Source organism: Danio rerio, chromosome 21 (genome assembly GCF_049306965.1).
Source record: "Danio rerio strain Tuebingen ecotype United States chromosome 21, GRCz12tu, whole genome shotgun sequence".
Lineage (NCBI taxonomy): Eukaryota > Metazoa > Chordata > Actinopteri > Cypriniformes > Danionidae > Danio > Danio rerio.
In genome coordinates, this window is record NC_133196.1 from 4,985,529 (window position 1) to 5,003,529 (window position 18,001).

Below are 18,001 nucleotides of genomic sequence, written 5' to 3' on the forward strand. Positions count from 1 at the left end.
ATGTGTGTGTGAGACTGCATGTGTGTGTGTCTGTGTGCTTGTGTGTGTCTGTGTGCTTGTGTTTGTGTGCTTGCGTGTGTGTGTTTGTGTGTGCACATCTGTGGGTCTGTTTCTAAGTATGTGTGTGTGTCTGTGTGCTTGTTTGTGTGGGTCTATTTTGAGTATGTGTTAGTGTGTGTGCTTGCTTGCGTATGTGTGTGTGTGAGACTGCATGTGTGTGTGCATGTTTGTGTGTGCATGTGTGATGTATGATTGTTTGTGTGTGTGTGTGTGTGTGTGTGTGTGTGTGTGTGTGTGTGTGTGTGTGTGTGTGTGTGTGTGTGTGTTTGTTTGTGTGTGTGTGTGTGTGTGTGTGTGTGTGTGTGTGTGTGTGTGTGTGTGTGTGTGTGTGTGTGTGTGTGTGTGTGTGTGTGTGTGTGTGGGTGTGTGTGTGTGTGGGTGGGTGGGTTTGTGTGTGTGTGCGTGCATGTGATTTGTGCCGTTGGTGTTTCTCTCTTAGTCTCTCTCCTCATTAGCAGTATGGATGAAAGGCCCGTCCTCCTCCTGGTCCCCTGTGCGGTGTTTCTGCAGCTCTGATGTGGCCTGACGCTGGACTGAATCTCTGGCAAATTCTCCACAAACATGAACATGCCAGAAAAATCCATCTGACATTTGTCCTCTGATGAAATGTCTGTGTTAGGAAATACTGATTCATTAAACATCATGCTTTTTTGACCAATGAAAATCCTATTTTATAATATATGGTTTTAATTATTGTAATTATTCTATGTAATATTATAGTTATTTATTTATATATATATATATATATATATATATATATATATATATATATATATATATATATATATATATATATATATTATTATTATTATTATTATTATTATTATTATTATTGTTATTATTTTATTTATTTATGTTTGCAATTTTTTTTTTTTTTTTGCAATTTTTTTTTTTTTTGGCAATTTGCAATTTGAATAATTGCAATTAAAGTGCATCTGGAAAGTATTCATAGCGCTTCACTTTTTCCACATTTCTAATGTTTCAGCCTTATTCCAAAATGGATTAAATTCATTTATTTCCTCAAAATTCTACACACAATACCCCATAATGACAATGAGAAAAAAAGAGTGAAAAAAAGCTGAAAAATCACATGTACATCAGTATTCAAGGCCTTTGCTTAATACTTTGTTGATGCACCTTTGGCAGCGATTACAGCCTCGAGTCTTTTTGAATATGATGCCTCAAGCTTGGCACACCTGTCTTTGGGAATTTTTGTCCATTTCTCTGTGCAGTACCTCTCAATCTCTATCAGTTTGGATGGGAAGCGACGGTGTACAGCCATTTTCAGATCTCCAGAGATGTTCAATAGGATTTAGATCTGGGCTCTGGCTGGGCCACTCAAGGACTTTCACTGAGTTGTTGTGAAGCCACTCCATTGATATTTTGATGATGTGCTTTGGATCATTGTCCTGCTGGAAGATGAACCGTCGCCCCAGTCTGAGGTCAAGAGCACTCTGAAGCAGATTTTCATCCAGGATGTCTCTGTACACTGCTGCATTCATATTTCCCTCTATCCTGACTAGTCTTCCAGTTCCTGCTGCTGAAAAACATCCCCACAGCATGATGCTGCCACCACCATGCTTCACTGTAGGCATGGTATTAGCATGGTGATGAGCGGCGCCTGGTTTTCTCCAAACGTAACGCCTGGCATTCACTCCAAAGAGTTAAATTTTAGTCTCATCAGACCAGAGAATTTGTTTCTTATGGTCTGAGAGTCTTTCAGATGCCTTTTGGCAAATTCCAGGTGACGAGTGGCTTCCGTCTGGCCACTCTACCATACAGGCCTGATTGGTGGATTGCTGCACAGATGGTTGTCCTTCTGTAAGGTTTTTCTCTCTTCACAGAAGAATGCTGGAGCTTAGACAGAGTGACCATCGGGTTAATGATCACCTCTCTGAATAAGACCCTTCTCCCCCGATTCCTTAGCTTAGATGGCCGGCCAGCTCTAGGAAGAGTCCTGGTGGTTCCAAACATCTTCCACTTACGGATGATGGAGGCCGCTGTGCTCATTGGAACTTTCAGAGCTGCAGAATTGGTTCTGTAACCTTCCCCAGCCTTGTGCATCGAGACAATCCTGTCTCTGAGGTCGACAGACAATTCCTTTGTCTTCATGCTTGGTTTGTGCTTTAACATGCACTGTCAACCTTGGAAGCTTATATAGACAGGTGTATGCCTTTTCAAATCATGTTCAATCAACTGAATTGACCATAGGTGAACTTCGATGAAGCTGCTGAAACATCTCAAGAATGATCAGTGGAAACAGAATGTACCTGAGCTCAATTTACAGCTTCGTGGCAAAGGCTGTGAATAATGATGTACATGTGAATTTCAGGTTTTTTTATTACTTATAGATTTACAAAAATTTCAAAAACTCTTTTTTCTCATTGTCATTATGGGGTATTGTGTGTAGAATGTTGAGGAAATAAATTAATTTAATCCATTTTGGAATAAGGCTGCAACATGAACAAAATGTGGAAAAAGTAAAGCGTCATGAATACTTTTCGGATGCACTGTAACTGGATCCAAAACTGATTAGCTGAAGTTACACCAAACCGACAGCCAACAGAGGATTCCGCTTGGTCTTAAGGCCTTTTTCATTCATTCATTCATTCATTCATGTTCTTTTTGGCTTAGTCCCTTGATTAATCTAAAGTCGCCACAGTGGAATGAACCACCAACTCATCCAGCATATGGTTTACACAGCGGCTGTCCTTCCAGCTGCAACCCATCACTGGGAAATCTGTTGGGAAATCTTTTTCGATAGCCTATTTTCACAATTTATTCTGGAATAGCTGTCAAAATGGGACCAATTAGCTTATATACTGTATGGGACAGTATATTTGTCAGTGAGTGGCGGGTCTTTCGAACCCCTCCTGGCTATGGGCCTGGTGAATGTGTAATCGCACCAATCAGTCTGTGAGGAAGTAATTCATTCATTCAACAGTATAAAACCAGCAGATCTACAGCACCGATAGACACTGTAAGTGTTCACAAAACACTTTTTTAGTGAAACTGGTGTTTTTATCAACATACAGCCTAAAAGTAAAGTAAAATTAGACTAAACGCATCAGTAATGGCCACTAATGCCTTTAACACAAGTCTGTTTTTGATTTTGTTTGACCTTTATTTCTCTCTTTCTCCGTGTGTGTCTGTTTCTGTCACATTTGACGGATCATCCTATTTCTCCTGTCCGACACTGAGCAGGTTATAAACGTGACTTTTGACCCTTCACTTGTTTTCTGAGGACACACGAGCGCACCAGTCAATAAGTCATAGTGCTGGAGGTCAAGAGACGAAAAACATTCCTCCATCTGCAGTATTTTCATCTGTGTGTGTGTGTGTGTGTGTGTGTGTGTGTGTGTGTGTGTGTGTGTGTGTGTGTGTGTGTGTGTGTGTGTGTGTGTGTGTGTGTGTGTGTGTGTGTGTGTGTTCTGATCGGTTACTGATTCACTGCAGTCTCACGCTGACAGTCAGTCAGGCTGATCAATCGATGCCCGCTGATCTCCAGCAGACCTGAGCAAATGCTCCAGCACAGAGATCCACATCAGCAGATCAAACTCTCCACATGGACAAACACACACTGACTGCTGTGGCTCACAGACCAATATTTCACTCCACACACACACATTGTCACTGATTTAAACAGCCACTTGTATCTGCTGCCAATTATTTTAGCTGCCCACAAGATACTGGAAATATTCCTCAAAGATTTTGCTCAATATTGACATGATAGCATCACACAGTTGCTGCAGATTTGTCGGCTGCACATCCATGATATGAATCTCCCGTTCCACCACATCCCAAAGGTGCTCTATTGGATTGAGCTCTGGTGACTGTGGAGGCCATTTGAATACAGTGAACTCATTGTCACGTTAAAGAAACCAGTCTGAGATGATTCACGCTTTATGACATGATGTGTTATCCTGCTGGAAGTTGCCATCAGAAGATGAGTACACTGTGGTCATAAAGGCATGGACATGGTCAGCAACAATACCCAGGTAGGCTGTGGTGTTGACATGATGCTCAATTGGTACTAATGAGCCCAAAGTGTGCAAAGAAAATATCCCCCACACCATTACACCACCACCACCAGCCTGAAGCGTTGATACAAAGCAAGATGGATCCATGCTTTCATGTTGCTGACGGCAAATTCTGTCCCGACCATCCGAATGTTGCAGTGGAAATCAAGACTCACCAGACCAGGCAATGTTTTTCCAATCTTCTTTTGAAAATCCCAGTAGATCAGCAGTTTCTGAAATACTCAGACCAGCCCTTCTGGCACAAGCAACCATGCCACGTTCAAGGTCTCTTCCAATACAGGGAGAACATGCAAACTCCACACAGAAATGCCAGCGGACCCAGCCGGGACTCGAACCAGCGACAGTCTTACTGTAAGGCGACACTGCTAATCACTGAGTCATTGTGCCGCCCCATAATAATAATAATAATAATTAGTATTATTATTATATTATTTTATTAAACTCCTACTTTTTCAAACTTATTCAAACTCATAAACATTGCCCTGATATATATATATATATATATATATATATATATATATATATATATATATATATATATATATATATATACACACATATATATGTATATATATACACACACACACGTATATATATATATATATATATATATATATATATATATATATATATATATATATATATATATATATATATATATATGTTACTTTTTTTAATAATCTAAAGACGATATTTTGAATGCATGCATATATATATATATATGCATGCATTCAAAATATCGTCTTTAGATTATTAAAAAAAGTAACAGATTTCATTGTAAATCAAGATGGATACGATTTATTTAAAATTGTGAACAAAATACAGAACAACAGCAGTCTATAAACTGATATTTTGTAGTTTTAGAAAAGCTGCAAACTTTGATTTTACCGTGTTCACTTGCTGCATATGAAATAACAATCATAAAATAAATTTCAAAAAATATATATATATTTACTTAATAATAAACATTTACGTGTTGCTCGTTTGAAATGATCGACAGTGAAGTTGAAAATGAAAAACTGAGTGAAAACTGTGTTTTGTAGTTCAGGTGCTCTATCTAGCGGTGGAGGTTAAGATACTGTAAAAGCACAGAAACGGCAGGGATTAATTGTTTGCTAAAATAATTAATATGTATTTAGAAATTACTTTGGTCTCGACAAACTTGCCACAACGAGTCTCTAATTAACTTTCATTGCAGTTATTTTATATGACAAACAGACGTGAATGATCAAGCTATAAATAAATAAATTAGCATAGCGTAGTTCAAGTGTTCATGATATAGCCTATTATCACAAATAAATATATAAAGCCAGTACTTTAAAAAAGGGGTGTGATTTTATAATTCATCCGCAAGATGGCGGAAGATGGCCACTATTCTACTTTAGTGTGATTGTTCTACACCTAGTACTTATGTTTATTGTTTAGCTTATATGTCTTGAAAGCTCTTCATTTTAAAATAATTTACGTAAAAACGTGCAATTTTAGAAATTCATTTAAATAATCTTGATTTTTCCAGTACTGGGTTGCAGCTGGAAGGGCATCCGCTGTGTTAATGCAGTCCCTTTTGTATTCTATGGTCTTTGGTAAAACATGCTGGATAAGTTGGCAGTTCATTTCGCTGTGGCAACCCCTGAACAAAGAGACTAAGCCTAAGGAAAAAAAAAAACTAATTAATAAATTAAAAATTTAATATAATTTTAATCAAAATAAGTAGAAATTTTTTAATAGATGTAATTAGGCTATATATTTTATGTAGATATTATGTAAAAATAATAAATAATAATAATTTGAGCCTGTATGTATACCTTTAGTAGTCAAGATTAAATTAGTTTTTCCTCTAAAAAAAAAAAGGTCAAATTTGCGAATGTTGTAAGTAAAACAAGCTTCTTTTAAATGTGAAGTAATCTTACCACACCGGCTGATAATTTTGCTTTTTTAAATAAAAACTCACATCATTTTGACTTATTATTTGTGAAAACAATGTTTTATTTGTCTTGGAAAAGCTTTTTGACTGACAAATGCTTAGATATTTGAATTAGAAACAAGAGGAAAAAATCAATAAAAGTGTGCATTATGCAGAAAAGAGCAGCACGAACATTCTAATAAACATCTCATTTCATGTTCCACGCATTTGACCTGATGAATGGCACGAGGAAGACTAAATTACGACAGGATACATGTTTTAGCAGTATTCCAGTCAGTCTGGATCCCGAAAAATCCCTTTTTATCCCTGTAGCTCGTGATTCCAGTCAGAAGTCGGCGCTGTGTTCGCATCCCAATGGATCGTCCCGAACACACACACACACACACACACACACACACACACACACACATCAGCAGTCGCTTTCACTGTCTGTCCGTCGCCAGCGTGTGCATGTGAACGGTTTCTTCCACATTTTCACCAGGGATTTACATCCACACGGACCCGCTGCATCAAAATGTGTGGCTGACGAACACAATTCAGGATAACCGTGGCCTCAACCCCCAAATTTGTCCTCCTGTGAGTGTCCAAACTGAGGATTGGCTCCGGCCAGCGCTGCCGTCATGTCGGGGAAAATAGAAAGCAAGCACGGTAAGCCCGTTTGGGTGTGTAGGCCTTGGGTGTAATTCACCTTCACAGCTTTCCAATCTTCTTTCAGTGCTTAAATAAAACGTGCACCAAAAGGCAGGAGTCTCTAATGTTTATTTGGAGCCAGAAATGGATGTGGGATAACCTAAATCAGTGTGTGTGTTAGCAAGCGCTCGTTTCTGATGAGGGGACATTTAAACGTTGTTTTTTAAAACCGAGACTAGCAGCAAACAATCACAAAAACAATTTTATATGTGTGATTAAATGTTTTTATTATTGGATAAACACGTGCAAACTGTAGAGTAACATTGAGACTCCCTAGCCTGCTGCTGTTGTCAATCTCAGACTCTCACAGGCTGATTTTCACTCACACTAATAAGTGAACTCAAGAGTGTGCAACAGTGAGTTGTAAAGGATGAGTTCCACACAATTTCTTTGCGGTGTCCCAACACAAATTAAGTTAGCTTAATACTTTTACAAATTTAAGTGGAATTAACCAATTAAACATTTTTGTCCTAAATAAAAAACGTAAGAATTGTGTTGTTTTTAACTCATTTAGTAGTTTAAACAAGCAGCAGAAGTCTTTTTTGTTAAGTGTGCGCTGTAATTTATATATCTGTTAATTAACAGGTTCCATATTTAGTGAAAAGTAGTTTATTTATTGTTATGAGTAGTATTTTTAGACCTTAATGTGTTTTGCCGATTTTTAATTTCGAAAATGTTACTCTCAAAGTGACTTTTACTGACGTTATAGTAGTTTAAAATAATATATTGTATGAGAAATAATGTATTGATAATTTAATTTGTACAATTACAAGATACTCCTTGCGTGCAGTAATTTACAACAACAATACACACAATATATACCAGGGGTGTCCAAACGTGGTCCTGGAGGGCCGGTGTCCTGCATATTTTAGTTCCGACCCCAATTAAACACACCTGAACCAGCTAATCAAGCTCTTTCTAGGTATACTAGAAACTTCCAGGCTGGTGTCTTGAAGAAAGTTGGAGTTAAACTATGCAGGACACGAGTTTGGACATCCCTGATATAGACCATTTTGCGGTATGTAAACATTAACAATGGGGTGTATGAATGTTTCCCAGTGATGGATTGCAGCTTTTAGGGCATCTGCTGGGTAAAGCATATGCTGGATAAGTTGGCGGTTCATTCCGCTGAGGCGAACCCCAGATTAATGTAGGGACTAAGCTGAAAGCAAAATGAATGAATAAAAAATAAAGGTCCTTAGGGCTGCACGATATTGGAAACATCTGACATTGCGATATTTTATTTTGCTGCAATTTATATTGTGATGTGAATACAATTTGTGCAGATGACTTGAACGGCTCTATTTAGAATAAAATCATTAACTTTGATTGGATTAATGTAGAGGAGTGAATCAGAGAAATTGCAAAAATAAATAGGATTAATAAGATTTTATTTGAAGATGATACAAGTGTCTTTTGTTCAGGGGATACTTTGCCAAAACGTATAGAGTTGATTAAAACAGAAATTAATAAATTGAAATTGTGGTTTGACGTAAAGAAATAGTCATTAATATAAGTAAAACAAAGGTTATGTTTTTAAAACAAAGGTTAAGTAGTCATAATATAGATATTGTAGAGCTGCACGATTCTGGCTAAAATGAGAATAGTGATTTTTTTTTTTAGCCTAAAATAAAGATGACGATTTTCTCACGATTGTGTAGATGTAAAATAAAGGTTAATATGAGTGAGCTATTATTATTGTTATTCTCAAACATGTTGTAAAACAGCAATAGGCTTTGTGTAGCTGTACTGTTGGTTAAAATGCTCAATGTTGTATAGACTTGGAATAGTGGACTTGAACAGACTTTAGATTTGTCCTGATCATTAATTCTGATGTTGAATTATTGTGTTTGAGACACATGCTTACAATCTGTCATATTGTGCTTAAAATCTGTCACTGATGTGATTTTCGTGAATACAGAAGACTGGGTGGGTATTTTGCATTTCTGCAACCGAAACAGCGTGCAGAAGTATAAATGCACGGCTACGCGCTTTGCATGCACCATGGGTCATGCCGATCACTTGACGAAGAAGTATAAACCAGGCTTAAATGTAGTCTAAACGAAAATTCTCTTACATTTGCAAATTGGGGTAAAACAAACGGCAAATGCAGATAGCCTTCTCATTCTATAAAAGTCATGTTCCGCTTGGGATTATATGATTCTATCTAGCAGATCATTCATTGAAGCGTTAAATACAAAAAGAATTGGTGTTGTAACAATATGTTGATGCTTGAGAGTTTAACATTATGCTTTCTTTAACATTTATTTAATGTTTTAAGCTATTTTTTCTTGTTCAAATTAAGCATACAAGGCGCTAAATGTTTTGTCCAGTGCAGCTGTTAATTTGATGTAATTAATATGGTCATATTTATTGAATTATATGCTTTATATGAATTATTGAATTATATTTATTGAATTATATGCCAAAGGGTAGGGCCAGACGGAATCTGCGGACATTTTTACTATTTCTGCGCAGAATTTGGTTAAAAATCTGCGAATTTATGCAGAATGATTTAAGGACATTTTTGACAAAGTAACACCAGAAAAGATTTTGCTATTTTTATCATGCATCAACACTAAAAATCTTATTTAATTTATGTATTCATTTGTTTGTTGATTTTAAATTGTATATTTACTATTGAAAGGTTTCTGCCATGAAAATAGGCTTGGTTGCTGGCATGACATTAAATAAAAATATACAATACAATACTTTCTTATCCCAGTGGTTTTATGTAGTCTCTCAAGTCAAATGAATTCCCAAGAACAGCGTTTCTTATACAAATGTTGTGTAAATATTGAGTTTTGATAAAGTGTAATGTGCTGCAGGATGCAAATGTTTTTTAGTTTTTTTTGCTGGGACTGTTGCCTTTTTTTGCCTCTCGTTTTAATATTCTTTAGTTTGTTTAATTTGCCATTGACTCTATGGATAGTGTTTGATACAGTTGCATGCCGTAGTAAGCTTAGCACTATGACAACACAGACCAGGAAGTGTGTGTGTGTTGTGTCTCTGGTTGTGATGGTGAGTCTAGTAACGGAAAACGACAGGTTTTTTTTTTGTGGCAGTGGGAAGGAAACTCAATCCCCCTGATCACCCCTAAACAGCTGTCCTGAAGGTCCGGGTTTGGGTGAGGCTGCAGGGCACCATGAGCTGTTCAGATATTGCTGTGATAGAGATATCTTTTTAGGTTACTGAGAACCTACAGTGGGATATATCAGTCGCTTCATCATTACTGACCAATATTGGTGATTCTTTAGGTTATTGGTTGCTGATTGAGTTGATGTTGGAAGCAGATAGTGCCTTTTATTGTAGATGAAAAAAATGAAAACTGTCATCGTTTGATTTTAAACACCATTTACTTGTTTCAAACCAGTTTGTTTGAAGGTTCCAAGTTATTTTGAAGAATCTTAGAAACAGGTACCCATTGACTTTAGTAGGAAAACAAATACTATGGAAGTCAATGGTTACAGGTTGCCCAAGATTCTTCCAAATATCTTTCTTATGCTTTGAACGGGAGAAAGACAAACTCAAACTTGTTTCAGACTGCATTTGTCATGCGTTTTTGATTAAACTATCTTAATTATTTAGTAGCATAGACGCTTTTTCAATGTGACTTACAATTGAGGAGCGATTCGAGAAGAGGCAATACACAAAAAAAGTGGTCATTATAGAAAGAAACTGTTTGTGCTCATAATTATGTGAGGGAGTGTTGAAAAGCACACTTCATAAATGCACAATGTTTTTTTTTTATGTTTTTTTTTTATGGTGTGATTGGAAAAAATTGTGTCTGGTGCAAGAGTTGGTTAAAATGGCTGAGAGATGAAAGAGTGTGTTTTCTACAGGTGGTTTGTCAAGCCCACTCACCTGTGTGAGGCATCTTCAGAATTAATACTATTTTGGAGTTTGGGGTTTACTTTGAAAGGCTGAGTTGATGTAATGAAAAAATGATGAATAATTGCGAAACATTAATTCTCTTTATAATAGTTTTCTATTCAATTAAATATATTTAATATGTAATTTAATTTATTTCTGTGATGCATTCAGCATTATTACTCCAGTCTTCTGAAAACAATCCAGTATGTTGGTTTTGAGATCAATAATCATTAATTATTATTGTTATTATTGTTGTTGTTGTTGTTGTTATTAAACAATGTTGTGTTGCTTCATATTTTGGGTGAAAAAACTTCAAAAAACAGAAATCAAACAATATTTGATCAATTTAAAGGGATAGTTCACCCCAAAATCTAAATTCTGTCATCATTTACTCATCCTCCTGTTCTTGTTAGTTTCTTTCTTTTAATGAACACAATAGAAGCTGCTTTAAAGAATGTTAGAAATCAGTAACCATTGATTTTATGTATATTTTTTCACCTTTTCATATCAGTAGTACTCGGTTTTCTGCATTCTTCAAAATATCTTCTTTTGTGTTCATGTGAAGAAAGAAGTTTAAGGTTTGTACTCTCTTTAGGGCAAGTAAATGATGAGCACATTTCATTCTTGGGTGAATTATCTCTTTAATTTATTGTTTAAGACTGCATATATCACGTGTTTTCGATATGAAGTATCACTTGCTTAGAAAGGCTGAGTTGATTTGTTGACAAATGCAGTTCCAAAACATTTCTCTTTAGAATAATTGTTTATTTGATTAAATATATATTTATCATGTAATTTTTGCTGTGATACACTCAGCATTATTACTCCAGTTTGCTGGAAACAATCCAATATATTGATTTTGAGTTTAAGAAACATTTATTGTTGTTGTTGTTGTTGTTGTTATTAAACAATGTTGTGTTGCTTCCTATTTTGAGTGAAAAAAATTCATATAATTCATTTGAGGACTAGAAAATTACAACATTTATGAAAACAGAAATCAAACAATATTTGATCAATTTAAAGGGATAGTTCACCCCAAAATCTAAATTCTGTCATCATTTACTCATCCTCCTGTTCTTGTTAGTTTCTTTCTTTTTATAAACACAATAGAAGCTGCTTTAAAGAATGTTAGAAATCAGTAACCATTGATTTTATGTATATTTTTTCATATCAGTAGCACTCGGTTTTCTGCATTCTTCAAAATATCTTCTTTTGTGTTCAAGTGAAGAAAGAAGTTTAAGGTTTGTACTCTCTTCAGGGCAAGTAAATGATGAGCACATTTCATTCTTGGGTGAATTATCTCTTTAATTTATTGTTTTAGACTGCATACATCACGTGTTTTCGATATGAAGTATCACTTGCTTAGGCTGAGTTGATTTGTTGACAAATGCAGTTCCAAAACATTATTTCTCTTTATAATAATTGTTTATTTCATTAAATTTTATTTATTATGCAATTTTTGCTGTGATGCATTCAACATTCCTATATGCTGCTTTTGAGCTTTGGAAACCTTTATTATTAAACAATGTTGTGTTGCTTCATATTTTGGGTGGAAAATGTTAGCCAATTCAGTTGAGGATATTATAATGACTATAAAATTACAGCATGAGCATTTATGAAAACAGAAATTAACAGTATTGTCACTTTTGATTCATTTAGGTGGGTAGTTCACCCAAAAAATCTAATTCTGCCATCATTTACCTATTTCTTATTTACCTATCCTCCTCGTTTGTGTTCCAAACTTGTTTGAGCTTCTTTCTTCTGTTGAACACAATAGAAGATCCTTTACGCAATGTAAAAATCAGTAACCATTATTTTTTTCTAGATATTTTTCCACCTTTTCATATTAGGAGCTTCTAGTTTCCTGCATTCTTCAAAATATCACCTTTTGTGTTCAATTGAAGGTTTGTACTCTCTTCAGGGCAAGTAAATTGAGTGCATTTCATTTTTGGGTGAACTAACCCTTAAATGCCATGCCTTGTTCCTAAGTTCCTCGTTAAAATCTCTTGATATTGTCTCTCACATTCTGGCATTGCGTTGAAAGAGTGCTATTCCCTGAGGAATGTGTATCCTCAGGCGTCTCTCACCTCAACATTCCTCCGCGACACACCTGAAAGGCACATTTGTCGCATTTTAGCATGGCAGAACGCGTTTGAGCCTTTTAAACCCCGCAGTCCTGCTTCTTATTTGGGAATTAACCTAATCTGATCAACGCGCACACTCCGTTTTGTTGGATTTCTGCGCATTTTGAAGCACATTCTTGGCGTGTTTTGATCCGCTCCACGTTTTGTCAGGTCTTGCACCGACCTGCAGGACGTGTCTGCATTATGTGCGCGCTCTTTGTTTGTTTTGGAGGTTGGCATGTGTTTGGTTACCGGCTAGATTGTTTGTCTTGTGCATCGTATTGGTCAGGTGAACACTTAAAAAAACGTCTCATTGGATTGGACAGTGAATATTCATTCATTGGACAGTGGAAATGGAAATGTACCGTTCAGTGGAAACAAGCTATTAGGCTGCAAAAGTAAGACAAATATCTCGCACAAAAATCCTATGGATGTTACTCTGGAAATCAGCGCGTTTCTTTCCTGATGTCATGCATGCAGATGAATTAAAATCGGCCTCCTCCTGCTGAACAAAACCAGGAAGCTGATCTGACCTCCCTCAACTTCCTTACGGCAGTGAGAAAATAAACTGTAGGGAAGAAAATGAGTGTGTGAGAAATCTGGAGAGTGTGTGTGTGTGTGTGTCTCTCTCTCTCAAGGTTTCCTAGTGATTAACGATTCAGTGACAATGAAGATTTTGTCATCATTTGCTCACATTAATCCTGATCCAAACCCAAAGACTTCTTATGAGTTCCCATTTAGATATGCTTAGCGTTTATAGCAGGTTTGGCATGCTGTCCCGGGAGAGAACCCTGAGCTCTGAGATAATTGAGCCCAAGGCTCCCGCCCGGTCAATAAGCATATAAGGGCATCCGAGATCAGGTAGGTCTCGAGAGCTCCCCCTTGGAAAAGGAAGAAATGGGGTGGAAGGGGGGGTTCTTCCAAAACGAAGATAGAGCAGTAGGAAGAAAAGATCCATTTATTGTAAACTAGGATCCCTTTGATTGGATTATTACTGATTAGCCAGTCGTACTCAATCAGATCACATGCTCCTCTCAAAATTATTTTATGAAACTTCACTTAGTTAATAGAGAATGGAAAATGTTCATTTTTTTCCTATCTGAGCCCAATACTAAAATCCCCCATAAAATGTAGCTTATCATTTGTGCACAATATACTGTACGTGAGATTAGATATACAGGTGAAGTCAGAATTATTAGCCCCCCCATTTATTTTTTTCCCCAATTTATGTTTAACAGAGATTTTTACAACACGTTTCTAAACATAATAGTTTTAATAACTTGTTTCTAATAATGGATTTATTTTATCTTTGCCATGATGACAGTAAATAATATTTGACTAGATGTTTTTCAAGACACTTCTATACAGCTTAAAGTGACATTCAAAGGCTGAACTTGGTTAATTAGGGTAACTAGACAGGTTAGGGTAATTAGTCAAGTTATTGTAAAACGATGGTTTGTTCTGTAGACGATGGAAAAAATATATGACTTAAAGGGGCTAATAATTTTGACCCCAAAATGGTGTTTAAAATATTAAAAACTGCTTTCATTCTAGCCGAAATAAAACAAATAAGACTTTCTCCAGAAGAAAAAATATTATCAGACATAATGCTTAAATTGCCTTGCTCTGTTAAACATCATTTGGGAAATATTTAAAAAATTCTGACTTCAACTAATTTTTTTTTTTTTTACCAATAATTATTCTTCAATCTTGGTTCCCATCAAAATGCATCCAGAATTTTCTGTTTCAGCCCAATGTTTTAATATTCTTAAAAACTGCACTGTAAAAAAAAAAAAAAAACTGGTTGCCTTAATATTTAGGCTGAATCGAACCTTATTTGTCACTTAAACTCCTATTATCTTAAACTGACTTAAAATGGCTTGCATTACTTATAAAATTAATTTAGAAAATGATTAACTTGCAATAATTGTAATAAGTTACAATGAATTACAATTAATTTATTACACTTCTCTATGATATGAATATTGCATATACCATTATCACGATAAGGATAATTATTCTATATATTGTGCATCACTAGTATGTGTGTATTTAAGTGTAGCTGCATTGCTGTGTATGACCCAGACAACAAAAGTGTGTGTGTGTGTGTCTGTGTCTATCTATGTGTGTGTGTGTGTACTCACATGAGGATGCTTGTGAGTCTGGCAGTAAACTGAGAAATCACACACTACTGACAAATACAGACTCATGACACATTCAGATGACTTGTGCATTTTCAGGCTGGATGGGAAGTTGTGTAGGCTATAGATATTTATACATTCATAATATTGTTGGCAATGTACAATCAAGCTACATTTAGATTATTGTCAGATTGTTAAATGCAAATGTTTTTGTTTTAATGTTTCCAATATTGTATATACACTACCTGAAAAAAGTCTTGTCGTCGATCCTAGTTGTAAGAGCAACAAATAATAACTTGACTTCTTATTGATCATTTGGAAAAGTGGCAGAACGGTGAATCTGTTGAGCTGCATCCCAATCATCACAAATACTGCAGAAGACCTACTGGAATCCACATGGACCCAAAATTCTCAGAGAAATCAGTCAAGTTTGGTGAAGGAGAAATCATGGTTTGGGGTTACATTCAGTATGGGGGTGTGCGAGAGATCTGCAGAGTGGATGATCAACATCAACAGCCTGAGGTATCAAGACATTTGTGCTGCCCATTACATTACAAACCACAGGAGAGGGTGAATTCTCCAGCAGGATAGCGCTCCTTCTCATACTTCAGCCTCCACATGAAAGCTTCTGAAAGCAAAGAAGGTGAAGCCGCTCCAGGATTGGCCAGCCCAGTCACCAGTTATAAACATTGTTGAGCATGTCTGGGCTAAGATGGGAGAGTCGTTAAAGATGAATCCAAGAAATCTTGATGAACTCTGGGAGTCCTGCAGGAAAGCTTTCTTTGTCATTCCAGATGACTTTATTAATCAGTGTTTTGAGTCAGTGCAGAGATGTATGGATGCAGTCCTCCAAGCTCATGATGGAGTCAGACACAATATTCATCCTGTCTCCACTGCAGCATGACTTTATATTCTATACTGGACATTATTTCTGTTCAGTGACAAGACTTTTGTCTAAGAAAAGTCAGACCTTACTGTCCTAATGAAATAATTCAAAATCAAGGCTCATCAAATTATATTATGATATCAGGTGATCATATTTTATTTAGGCCAAATAAGCGTAATCTAGAGGCCTTTGCCTTTCGTATAAGCCACTTCTGATATCAAATGATCAACTAGAAGTCAAGGTATTATTTGTTGTTCCTAAAACTTAGAGATACAACAGTACAGTTAGCTTAAGGTTCAATACATACCTCGGTTTTTTAACAAGGTTTTTGGTTCGGTTCTAATGGCTCGACACAAGTGTTTTTTTGTTTTGTTTTGTTTTTTATTCTATGCTTAGGCAATAGGAACAGTAAGAGGTTAAAGGGAAAAAATAAAAATGATTTATTGCAATACTCCATTATTTTACTTCAAAGCCAAGATAAGTACACTAGTTCCTACTGTATTGTATAATAAAAATAAATAATATTATAAGTAATAAGTTGTGAAGTTAATAAACATTGACCATATCAAAAAAACTTATTTGTACTTTGGCGACGCAGTGGCGCAGAAGGTAGTGCTTTCGCCTCACAGCAAGAAGGTGGCTGGTTCGAGCCTCGGCTGTGTCAGATGGCGTTCCTGTGTGGAGTTTGCATGTTCTCCCTGCGTTCGCGTGGGTTTCCTCCGGGTGTTCCGTTTTCCCCCACAGTCCAAACACATGTGGTACAGGTGAAATGGGTAGACTAAATTGTCCTAAATAAACTACTAAATAGAGTACAAGTGTGTGTGGATGTAGGGCGAGGCAGTGGCGCAGTAGGTAGTGCTGACGCCTCACAGCAAGAAGGTCGCTGGTTCGAACCTCGGCTAAGTTGGTGTTTCTGTGTGGAGTTTGCATGTTCTCCCTGCGTTCGCGTGGGTTTCCTCCGGGTGCTCCGGTTTCCCCCACAGTCCAAAGACATGTGGGACAGGTGAATTGGGTAGGCTAAATTGTCCGTAGTGTATGAGTGTGTGTGTGAATGTGTGTGTGGATGTTTGCCAGAGATGGGTTGCGGCTGGAAGGGCATCCGCTGCGTAAAAACTTGCTGGATAAGTTGGCGATTCATTCCGCTGTGGCGACGCCGGATTAATAAAGGGACTAAGCCGACAAGAAAATGAATGAATGAATGGATGAATAAACATATTTGTACTTCAGTAAACATAAATAAACAATCTTAATTTAACTTTACACTGCCTTAGTTATTTTATGTGTCTTTCGGAACCAGTTGGGTATGTTTGCTGGAAGAATTCAGCGAGGGACTGTTGTTTTTTTGGAGGACTTTATTTCCTTGTCTGCTATCCTGCCTTCAGACAGTGATATTGCTGGATGATGGTGCCACAGATGTGGCCGTTGGTGTTTCCGTTTGGGTAAGCTTCTAAAGCAATGCTTGCACTGTCATTTTTTTATTTTTCCTCGACATCATACTCAAAATCAAATGCAACATGTGCCACACTGCGGATATGAAAGATGCCGGCGCTTCCTCCAACTGTTGCCTCACTTCAATGCCACTCGCCATGTTAAAGTGTGGAATGATGGTCAAGCGCCCCCTAACTTTAGAGCATAGTGATTGGATATTTACACGCAGGGAGGAGTTTCCTCATCTCAGCTCATAGACTTACAGGCACAAACAGTCAATTCGGAGAGTATAAAATGCACATAAATCATTTAAACACAATTCACAAGTGAGTATTGAACCGTGGATGTCATGCCGAATGGTTCAATATTATACAGAGAATTTGGGCTTCCCTAATGTCACTTATTTTGCTTATTAGTTTTATAAAATGTCTGTTTATGTTTTATTTCTGTATACTTAGTCAAAATCAGTTTAATATAAGTTGAATCTCTTACAAATGCTTTTGAAAACATTTAACCTTGGTGAAATAGTCTATTTGTGATTCCACGTGGTTTAAAATCTCCACAGAAAAGGCTATTTTGCAGTAGCCATATAAAAGATTAAACCGTTTTTTTTTTTTATATTGCGCTGCAATCTTCCTTCCTGCTGACCTAAAATAAAATGACTTCTAATAACTTGATGAGCTTTATTTGGCTTTAGTTCCTAATTCCTGATTGAGCGTGCTGCGCTCTGATTGGTCGCCGGGAGCGTTCAGACCTCTGATTGGCCAGAATAAGTACAGAATTATTTTGAGTAATTTCTGGCTGCTTGTTATTTTTTTTTCTTCTTCTTTTTTTAT

At 36.6% G+C, this 18,001-nt stretch overlaps 1 protein-coding gene across 18 annotated transcripts in view; it reads left to right on the forward strand.

The window, feature by feature from the left end:
- The first annotated feature begins 6,351 nt into the window (after window positions 1-6,351).
- Window positions 6,352-18,001, forward strand: part of rapgef1b (Rap guanine nucleotide exchange factor (GEF) 1b) — a 104,443-nt gene continuing 92,793 nt past the window's right edge. For 17 of the 18 annotated variants that reach the window (XR_012396496.1, XR_012396497.1, XR_012396499.1 and 14 more), the window contains exon 1: window positions 6,352-6,672. Coding sequence is in view for 14 of the 18 variants with exons in the window: in XM_073934349.1 (XP_073790450.1) it covers window positions 6,645-6,672 (28 nt within the window). In the remaining 4 variants the exon portion in view is untranslated. The remainder of the gene's footprint in view (window positions 6,673-18,001) is intronic. The other variant, NM_001328346.1, reaches the window with a different exon arrangement.